The following is a 10,825-nucleotide window of genomic DNA, read 5'->3' on the forward strand; positions in this document are numbered from 1 at the left end:
GAGAGAGAGAGAGAGGGGGGTAATGAGGATGGAGAAACGGAGAGAATGCAGGGGCCAGGCAGGCCCTGAGGAACTGTCTTGCTGGGCCTTGAGGTTGTGACTTCTCTTCCCTCCACCTGTTCAGAGCCACCATCCGCCCTCTGCTGCAGCACGACCTCCTCCATCCCTCTGGCCCTCTCCAAGGGCACGGATCCCGATCCACGCAGAGAGAGAGAGAGAGAGAGAGAGTAGAGCTGGAATGAGTTAAACGCAGGGAGAGAGAAAACAAGAGAGAGAGAGAGAGAAGACGAGAGAGAGAAAGAAAATGAGAGAGAGCATGAGAGAGAGAGAGAGAGAGAGAGAGAGAGAGAGAGAGAGTGAGGCAGAGTAAAATAATTATCCCCAGTGGGTGAGGAGAGGGCTGTGGCGTGGTGGGGATTGTGAAGAGAGAGGAGAGCGGTGTATTTGAAGCCGTCACTGCGTTCGCAGGGCCGATGGGTATGTTTAGCGAAGCGTCGGCTCAGACCTCCCACAGAAAACACTGTGTGTGTGTGTGTGTGTGTGTGTGTGTGTGTGTGTGTGTGTGTGTGTGTGTACGTCGGTGGGTTCAGCGCTTCAGGAGCTCAGCTTGGAAACTGAAGCCAGTACAAGGCCAAGGATCCTATTTACCCACTACAACAGTGCTCAAACACACACACACACAAACAGACACACACATACATACATACTACACACACTGATAAACAGACATACACATTTACTCACACACACGATACAAACTACTAAACCGACAGGGAAAGGCACTGCTCTCAGTCAAATCAATCATACTGTGGGAGGGAAAAAGAAATTGAAAAGTCAATTCTAATACCTCCGCTGCTTTTCTCACAGTGCTGAAGAGCAGATTGAAATAAAACAAAGGCATAAATGAATATTATAGAAATTTAAAAAAAAATTAGAAATAAAAAAAAAAACAAAAACAGGATTTGGTTTATTCATTTTTGTTTTCTTATGGTGATATGTATGTCACGTGAATATAAACGCGGGAGTAAAAAAACGTTGGTTTGAATAAAAAAAAAAAAACATGTCTTCTGTTATATGTCCCCTGCATGAGTTGAACAAAGGCATTCTTATATTCTATAAACATTTATGAGTGAAGAATACACTGCAAGTAATAACAACAAACTCATAAAATTCAAAAATATAAAACTGTATTTAGTTTGTAGAAGTTCAAAACACTCCCTCTCTCTCGCTCTCTCTCACACACACACACACACACACACACACACACACATATGACTTTCTGAAGCACGTTTGTTGTTTGTCCCTGAATCCCCCTGCTCTGGGATTTTTGTTTGTTTGTTTGTTTGTTTGTTTGTTTTTTAGTTTAGAGAAATCAGCAGTTAAAATCAGAGTGTGCTTTCTCAATCTGACTGAGAGATCTGTCTGATGATACAAAGGACGGGACGTGGGGCATAGAGCCGCACGTAGAACCTCAGTCGAACCTGAGAGACAGAGAAAGAGAGAGAGAGAGAGAGAGAGAGAGAGACAGAGAGAGACAGAGAAAGAGAGAGAGAGAGAGAGTGAGAGATACAGAGAGAGGGAGAGAGAGACAGAGTGAGAGAGAGAGAGAGACAGAGAGAGAGAGAGAGAGACAGAGAGAGAGAGAGAGAGAGACAGAGAGAGAGAGTGAGAGATACAGAGAGAGAGACAGAGAGAGACAGAGAAAGAGAGAGAGAGAGAGAGAGACAGAGAGAGAGAGTGAGAGATACAGAGAGAGAGACAGAGAGAGACAGAGAAAGAGAGAGAGAGAGAGAGAGAGAGAGAGAGAGAGACAGAGAGAGAGAGAGAGAGAGAGAGTGAGAGAGACAGAGAGAGGGAGAGACAGAGAGAGAGAGAGAGACAGAGTGAGAGAGAGAGACAGAGAGAGAGAGAGAGAGACAGAGAGAGAGAGAGAGAGGAGTTCATAACGAAGGCTGGGAACAGGATCCTCCTCGTTAGGCCGATGTAAAGCCCATCCTAAAAGCTCTCACGTGTCCTGATACAGCCTTCACACACGGTGAAATCCAGTCTCTTCACCTCAGAGAGAAGCCTGCGTACTCGCTCAGACCAGACCTTCACCACAGCTTTTTCTTCCCCATGAAAAAACACACACAGAAAAGGGCATCCATTACCCTAAAATCAAATAAATACAAATCGTACAGATTTCAAACTGTTTTTCGGTGGACATTCAGTGCCTGTCTGATTGTCTGAGAGTAAGAGCTGTAGAGAGCCAATAGAGCTTTTCTTTACTCTTTCTTCTCCTCTCCTCGGGAGGACTTATCCAGCGCTTTGCCGTGGCTTCTGAGATAGGGCGATGTCACTAACGGCAGTGTTGGGATTTTCGGTCTGTTCAGAGGAATCTTTGATTGATCTCTTTTTGTAATATATGATGCTTACAGTAACAGAAGAGTGCTTTTTTTTACTCCCAGATTACACAATTTCAGATTACATTTGTGTTAAATGTGTATATAGTAAATTGGAAGCAGTGTCTTTGGAAAAGATGTTTTTGTTTTACACATAAATTTCCATGAAATATAATTAGGATGGCCTTTTGAAAAAGAGATTAGTTACTTGCTAAACATGCTGTTAAGTATTTAACATAAATAATTACATGCCTCATGATCCTTCAGAATTGGAAAAATGTATTTCTGTTGTTTATGGATAATGAGGGGTTTTTTTTTGTTAGTTTGTTTTGTTTTAGTTGTCGTTGTTTTGTTTTTGGTTGTTTTTTGTTGTTGTTGTTGTTGTTGTTGTTGTTTTTGCTTTAGCTATGTTTTCTGTTCTTCTGTGAACCTAAACTATGAGAGAGCAGAACAGAGAAAAGAGAGAGAGAACATTACAGGTGAATGTTTTTCAATTAATATTAGACTTGATAAACACAATATCTACATTTAAAGCTATTTTACACCTTATTTTAACAAGTCACACACACACACACACACACAACATCATTCTTCTAATATAACAATAGGTTTTAAATGTGTTTTATCATTTTATGCATACTTGTGTGTGTGATAAAAATATCTAGAAATGTCCTTTTTATTGAATGTTTCGTTAGTAAAATTCATAGTTTGCAGTGTATCTTGTTGTTTTTGTTATGTTTGCAACCAGTGAAATGCAATTGTAAAGGGAGGTAATTCACACCGTAATACACTGCTTAAAACACACACACACACACAATATAGCATTTTACACTTTGTACCGCTGTATTGACAGCTGCAGTTTCACAGACGTCAAAACGAGAAAGGTGGGTTTTTTTAACATTTGCTCTCGATTTTACTCTCTGTCCAGCGGGCCTGATTCAGGCATTAGGGTCCGACAAGCGTTGCTTGTCGGTTTTGCATTTGCTCCGGAGCAGCGCTGGACTTGTCATGAACAATCCACGAAAATCAGGAAAACTGTATTTCTTCATCAAGGCCCACGGAAAATATTTTTTTAACGTAGCCTATCTGAGATGCATTCCGTTTCACTGTTTGGAAAATCTACACGACACACGTGGAAAAGCAAGAGCACGGAACATTTGCCCTCAAAATGTCAAAGTGTCACACTCAATTACATTGTCCCCAGAATAGTTTAAATTATATTTATGATACCTTAAAGTAACGCATTGAAATGTACATATGTGAAAGTTTTTTTTAAATTAGCCTTCCAAATGTATTTCGCCTAATGTAATCCGTTTTGACGCTGTCCTTCAATTCCGCAGCTGCGCACTTTCGCCACCTTGTGGACACACTGACACTGGAATAAAGCAGACTGTTTTTGGACAGGATAGATAGATAGATAGATAGATAGATAGATAGATAGATAGATAGATAGATAGATAGATAGATAGATAGATAGATAGATGTCATTTCTTAGTATTGAAATAAATAACTGAAATAACTACAATTTACTTAAAAATCTAAAAGAAAAAAAAATCTAAAAAAAAAAAAAAAGAATGAACACATAAAATAAACAAGCGAACAACAACAACAGCCAAAAATAAATAAATGAATAAATATTTGTATGTCTCTTTCATAATGGTTTGTCTGGTGAATTTCTTAACTCAATGTTTAAATTAAGACAAAGAAAAGTAAACGTGGCAACAAAATGTGAACATTTTTGTTTTGTGAAATACACGTTTGTATCGCTATAGGCTACATAATGAACAACTACACTGACAAATTTATCTGTAGATTTATCAGTAGGGCTGTTTCAAAAATACCGTTTCTGTCTTCACTGAGACTCGCTCAGATACGGTTACAAAGTCACTGGATAAGGAAAGTGTTGTGGAACATCAAGAAATTGTATAACATGACAGCGACGCTCACAGAAGACTAAATAAAGTAGATTGACTTTGGAGCATTGGAATTTCGAGCATTTGATTGCAGCGGTTTATTATGTTTGTCTCTTTAGTGGATAACATTACTGTTATATGTAAGTTATGTATCTACTCTCCAGTACATTCATAATGTTAGTTCTCCCATACAGAGTGTGAATCAGAGGTCTTTGCGTAGAGCAAGACTGACATCTGCAGTTCTTTCTCACACAAGACCGCTCCTCGTATATTCTTTCCACGATACTGCAATTTAATGCTTTTTCGTATTACCCGGTATACACTTTTACGGACTTCTGCAGTTCTTTCAAATAAAAACACCAACCTGATTGTCTGTCCAGTTTAAAAACAAAGCCGTGTAACTGGGTAATCACTGCAGAACACTAATTAATTTCACTTAGACATTATAAATCACAATTGTAACATGTAGCGGTTACAGCTGTGTATCATATTTTTATTGTGGTTAGCTGATGTGTTTCGGGACTCTGAGAAATGCGCACTATCTCTTTAAGATTTCCTTACCTCGGTGACCCAACACCGGAAGCATTTTCAACAGTCTGGTGATTTCAATTTTGAAAGAAAAGTGTAACTTTAGCAGACTGCCAAGTATTCAAACTTAATTTTTAATAACACTTCTTGTCAGTTGATTGTTTGTGGCCATTTATAATACATAGAAACGCGTCGATATGTCACCTTGCAAATTACCAGCCTAACAGTTTAGGAAGGAAGAATCTTGTGGAAGACGGTATGTAAGCGTTAGCCTGCATGCTAGCCATTGACATCTGTTTGTTTTCCTTCTGAACTGAGCTCGTGACCATGGAGAAGATCTCCAAAGGTGAGAAACCGCAATAATCCCCACCCCCCACCCCTTTTTTCGTTGTCTTTAAGCGAGAACATTAAGTTCTCCTGCAATAGTCACGAAAACATTAACAAAAAATGGAAAAACTACACAGTTTTTGTTGCAAAGCACGCCGTATGCTGGATACCGTTAGGCCCTCTCTGTAGGGTGTTGTCTTTACTGGACAAGGTATTCAGCAACGGAACTTCGCGTGAGAGTGATCGCAGCTGCGTGTATAGCTCAAAATGTCAGCGTTTTCCCCAGATTAGGTTTCTCTTGACCTGTGAAAATCCATAAAACACTGTATGTTATTTTCTGTAATGGACTCTGGAAAAACTCGTTCTCTAGCAATGCTTTTTCAGAGAATTTACTCCGGTAAGACCGGTCAGTAATTTAGTTTATTATAGCCTACGTTCCTCGGTAACTGGTGAAGAATATAAGTGATGAAGAACATGAGATATGTCCTTAATGTTTGTTCTCTGTCAGGGATTTCTGATCATTGCCATAGCTCACAGCATATAAACCGTCACTAATGACAGACTATCTTAAATATAGACTGCATTGTACTGTTGATTGACTCTGCTTTAACTGCAGATGTAGGAGACATTCAGTCCAGACTGATTGACCACAGACCTATCATCCAAGGAGAGATTAGATATTTTGTCAGAGAATTTGAGGTAAGCCTGATTTCTGAAGATTCACATGAGGTTTTGAGTTGACTGTCGATCTAAATTTCATGGTAACACTTTTCCCCCCTGCAGTATTCCCCCTAGTAACATCAGTAACTATGTCACCGCTCTCTCTGTAATCAGTAACTGTGTCTCTCTGCATGCCTGTCTCTGTGTTTGGCTGTGTGCAGAAGTGTGATGTCATGGCTGTCTCTGTGTTTGGCTGTGTGCAGGAGAAGTGTGATGTCATGGCTGTCTCTGTGTTTGGCTGTGTGCAGGAGAAGTGTGATGTCATGGCCGTCTCTGTGTTTGGCTGTGTGCAGAAGTGTGATGTCATAGCTGTCTCTGTGTTTGGCTGTGTGCAGAAGTGTGATGTCATGGCTGTCTCTGGGTTTGGCTGTGTGCAGAAGTGTGATGTCATGGCTGTCTCTGTGTTTGGCTGTGTGCAGGAGAAGTGTGATGTCATGGCTGTCTCTGTGTTTGGTTGTGTGCAGAAGTGTGATGTCATGGCCGTCTCTGTGTTTGGCTGTGTGCAGGAGAAGTGTGATGTCATGGCCGTCTCTGTGTTTGGCTGTGTGCAGAAGTGTGATGTCATGGCCGTCTCTGTGTTTGGCTGTGTGCAGAAGTGTGATGTCATGGCTGTCTCTGTGTTTGGTTGTGTGCAGAAGTGGGATGTCATGGCCGTCTCTGTGTTTGGCTGTGTGCAGGAGAAGTGTGATGTCATGGCTGTCTCTGTGTTTGGCTGTGTGCAGGAGAAGTGTGATGTCATGGCTGTCTCTGTGTTTGGCTGTGTGCAGGAGAAGTGTGATGTCATGGCTGTCTCTGTGTTTGGCTGTGTGCAGGAGAAGTGTGATGTCATGGCTGTCTCTGTGTTTGGCTGTGTGCAGGAGAAGTGTGATGTCATGGCCGTCTCTGTGTTTGGCTGTGTGCAGAAGTGTGATGTCATGGCTGTCTCTGTGTTTGGCTGTGTGCAGGAGAAGTGTGATGTCATGGCTGTCTCTGTGTTTGGCTGTGTGCAGGAGAAGTGTGATGTCATGGCCGTCTCTGTGTTTGGCTGTGTGCAGAAGTGTGATGTCATGGCTGTCTCTGTGTTTGGCTGTGTGCAGAAGTGTGATGTCATGCCTGTCTCTGTGTTTGGCTGTGTGCAGGAGAAGTGTGATGTCATGCCTGTCTCTGTGTTTGGCTGTGTGCAGGAGAAGTGTGATGTCATGGCCGTCTCTGTGTTTGGCTGTGTGCAGGAGAAGTGTGATGTCATGCCTGTCTCTGTGTTTGGCTGTGTGCAGGAGAAGCGTGGCTTCAGAGAAAGCCGTTTGCTGGAGAGCCTGAGTAAGATGGTGACTGACACTAATGAACAGGCCATGACCAGATGCGCACAGAGCATGCACGACAGCTTGTGTGAAGTACTCACCCGCCGTAAGTGCCAGAGAACAAGAGTTACCTCCGCCTTCTGAGTCTTCAGATTCCTCCCTGGCTTCACTGCGGTCGTGATTCGTTTGTTTTTGTTTGTTTGTTTGTTTTTGTTTGTTTGTTTTGTTTTTTACATGCTTTACAGTTAGGCCTACATGCACTGCAGTGGGTTTTTTAATGGAGTAATGTCTTACAATGGATCGTTTATTGACCAAAGCCCAGTCTTAAATTTAAACATGACCCTAGCTCTCGCTCATTCTAAACCCCTTCTTAAATTCCGTTCCAACATCTCACCTGCTTTACAGAGCAGCGGCCCTTCCCTTAGACCGCGGTTAATGACATGAATGATTAGGGAGCCGTGGATATGTCTAAAGGACTTGTTCCGACTGCAGACGCACTGTTGGTAATTGACTCTGGAGTTTAAGCATTCTTCATTCAGGAGTCAACCAAATGTGTCAGATAGAGTCCTCTCCTCTTTCACACACTGCCGTGAGAACGGTAGACTCTGACAGAGTAAAGGCCAATTTATACTTCTGCGTCAAATCTAAACACTCACTCTGTTTGTGTTTACGCAGTGGAGGCGTCCAATCACATGGCTCGGAGGATCCAGCAGAGGGAGCTAGAGGCTCAGCAGGTAAAAGACACGCACTGATAACTCATGTCTGTGCACTCTGCAGGCATGCAGACCACGCAGACGACTGGCCCGGTGGAAAGAGACGTGGGGGTTAGCCCCCCCCCCCAAAAAGTCAGGAATCAGGACATGTGTTAAATGCAATGAAATGTGATCTCTTTAGCATGGAAATGGCCATTGGGAAAGAATTTGAAATGGAAAAAAAAATCGTATGTATTACTTTTACTGCTGTTTTTTAGCAGTGTGTTCATCGTTGTATACATTTATTAAAAATACAAGGTCATGTATCTATTCATATGATGTCTGCTGTAGTCCTGCATTAACTTCAGACTTCATGTTCATCACAACTCAAAAATTACAGATTACTTCGAGATGTTTGAGGTGGAAGTGTGTGTTGTGTGTTCGCTTTAAAGTGGACTGATACTTTAATTCAGATGTTAATTGTCTGCTCCTGCAGTCTGATGTATCTGTGTTTGTGTCACTGAGTGTGTGTAATCACTCATCCCGTGTGTGTGTGTGTGTGTGTGTGTGTCAGAGCCCACGTCTGCAGGAGTGTGTGGAGAGGCGTAAGGTGGACTGGGAGGAGTTTATGAAGGAGCAGGAGCGTCTGAAACAGGAGGTGGATGAGGAGCACGCTAAAGCAGTCAGCCGACTCAGTACACAGTACAGTGAAATGAAAAAAGACCTCGCCAAACAAACACACTTCTGAGGACCTGCACACTGTGTGTGTGTGTGTGTGTGTGTGTGTGTGGGAGAGAGAGAGAGACACAGAGAATATAAAATGCAGCTGTCACTCATCAAGAACGGTCGATGATTATGATGTCAGGTTTGGTTTGATGATGCAACAGGCGTCCGGCGATTCAGGATCTGCGTTCAGCACCGGACATAAAGGACTGCTCACGGTTTACATTACTGCAGCGCTTACTAAAAATACTGCACGTTACAAACTGTAAGACAACCTTTACAGTCACTGCGGCCCACAGACACCCAGAGCTGCACCGGTCTTCACAGAATAATCAGTCTTTTTTATTTATTCAGTTTGGCACCTCTGGTGTCTGATTTGATTTATTTCTGGTTTAACTCTGTAGAAGTTTGGAATGTTGAGGTCTGTAGCTGCCTGTTTTTGAGAGCGAGGAACGCTGAAGCGTTTCCTCCATCAGGTTTGTTGTCGTGCTTGTTCTGGAACATTCTGAATAAAACCTAATTCCGACGGGTGTTGTTACTGTGTGTTTGTGTGTCGCTGGTGGAACCGAAAGAGACGTCGGAATGTAGAACAGAGATGGAACGTGTTAGCTTGTGTGAGTGAAAATATCGGGTTGAATTTCACAAATGCCACACAGTGATGGATTGGGTACTGTTCTGGTCGACACGAGCACCAAACACTGTCACGTTTCACAGACGGAGGGGAGGCTCACCCCACGTTTTTCCACACGCAGGGGCTTGCAGAGACACGTCTCCCAGCTGGCATTGCCACGGCGGCAGCGTCTTAAGCTGGCTTGAGTTTAGATGGACATGGGGCTTCAATTAGTTAAGAGTCTGAGATGAATCAGACGCAGACCAGTAACCACACGGCATCTAAACATAGCTGTGCTAAGATTTGTTTGTTGTTGGTGTTTGTTTACAATGAACAGATCTGTTCACGTTTCACAAATCAGTCCGAGAGAGAGAGAGGGAGAGAGAGAGAGAGAGAGAGAGGGAGGGAGAGAGACAGAGAGAGAGAGACAGAGAGAGAGAGAGAGAGAGGGAGGGAGAGAGAGAGAGAGAGAGAGAGAGAGAGGAGGAGAGGGAGAGAGAGAGAGAGAGAGAGAGAGAGAGAGAGCAAATATTTGCCCACTTGTCCTCATCCGTCAGTACGGAGAAAAAGTGAAAACAGACTCTGTAACCTCTCTCTCCGGGTCCCTCGGTGGAAGCCCTTTTAAAATCAGGAGGAAGTTCAGTGAATGCGTTTGGCAGGTTTTGACATTTCACACCGTAAACGCTCCACGCCGCAGCGCCTTAGTTTAATAAGCTCAGGAATCTAAAACGAGATTTAGACCGTGCCCGGTTCGGTCCGACGGCGACTCTGTCGTGGCTGACGGCTAAACGGGAAGCGTGTGGGCTGAGGGTTGTGGATGAGGTGGAGGAAAATTCCTTTCCACTTGCCACGGAGTGAACCGTCGCCGCTCCTCTCCGGTTCTGCCCCGTCACCCTCGCCGACCGGGGTCCATGCCAGGGCGTGCCCCGTTGGCGCGTCACGGCGATTGGGGCGGGCGGCGCCAGAGGCAGCCGTCGGGGCCAAACGAGAAGTGACAACCCAGAACCCGCGACCCGTCCGATCCAACGAGGCCTCCCGTCATCTGGACCCCGTTACCTTTACTGAGCTCTGCGAGAGCAGAACCCGGCCAGCGGTTAAAAGTCGCCAAGTCCGCTTTTCATAAAAACGCGTTCGACCGTTTGATCTTTAAATCATTCAAATGTTATTTTGATTATCAAAGCAAAACCGTCTGGTGAACCTTCAGAATATATCTGGTGGTTTTATGATATTTTGGGTTTAGAAATATGAATAGAAAGCCTATAAAAATGCTGGGTAGAATGACTAGACTAGCTGATTCAGAGGCAAACCCTCTCTGTATTACAATGTGAAGTGAACCTCAGGAGAGACATGACAGAGGTCTGAATGAGCTGTCCGACACACGTATGTGAGTCTCTTAAGTGGTCACCTGACCGAGCAACACACGTATGTGAGTCTCTTAAGTGGTCACCTGACCGACCAGCACACGCATGTGAGTCTCTTAATCGGACACTTGACTATGTAAGACCAGAACCTTGTGGTGTTTCCTTAAAGCACAGGGGTGGCTGAGCGTCGCAGAACAGAGAGACGAACGCTCGGGGAAAACAAAGATCGCTCGTGCACTGGGCGACCCCGAGAAGAAGCCCCCTCGCTCCGTCAGCGCTGGGTACAGGAAGTG

At 43.8% G+C, this 10,825-nt stretch overlaps 1 protein-coding gene across 1 annotated transcript; it reads left to right on the forward strand.

The window, feature by feature from the left end:
- Nucleotides 1–4,898: 4,898 nt before the first annotated feature.
- Nucleotides 4,899–8,614, forward strand: bloc1s5 (biogenesis of lysosomal organelles complex-1, subunit 5, muted). Its single transcript, XM_030769945.1, has 5 exons — nt 4,899–5,168; nt 5,766–5,848; nt 7,123–7,252; nt 7,822–7,880; nt 8,413–8,614. Exons 1-5 carry the CDS (start codon nt 5,150–5,152, stop codon nt 8,584–8,586), a joined length of 465 nt encoding a protein of 154 aa, XP_030625805.1. The 5' UTR covers nt 4,899–5,149; the 3' UTR covers nt 8,587–8,614.
- The last annotated feature ends 2,211 nt before the right edge of the window (nt 8,615–10,825 follow it).

The sequence above is a fragment of the Chanos chanos genome, chromosome 3 (genome assembly GCF_902362185.1).
Source record: "Chanos chanos chromosome 3, fChaCha1.1, whole genome shotgun sequence".
Lineage (NCBI taxonomy): Eukaryota > Metazoa > Chordata > Actinopteri > Gonorynchiformes > Chanidae > Chanos > Chanos chanos.

Excerpts from the sequence above, each read along its gene's own strand:
- bloc1s5 (XM_030769945.1), top strand. Across the intron at positions 5,849-7,122 it reads ATTTTGTCAGAGAATTTGAG|GAGAAGCGTGGCTTCAGAGA; the intron begins GTAAGCCTGATT and ends GGCTGTGTGCAG. Across the intron at positions 7,253-7,821 it reads GTGTGAAGTACTCACCCGCC|TGGAGGCGTCCAATCACATG; the intron begins GTAAGTGCCAGA and ends GTGTTTACGCAG.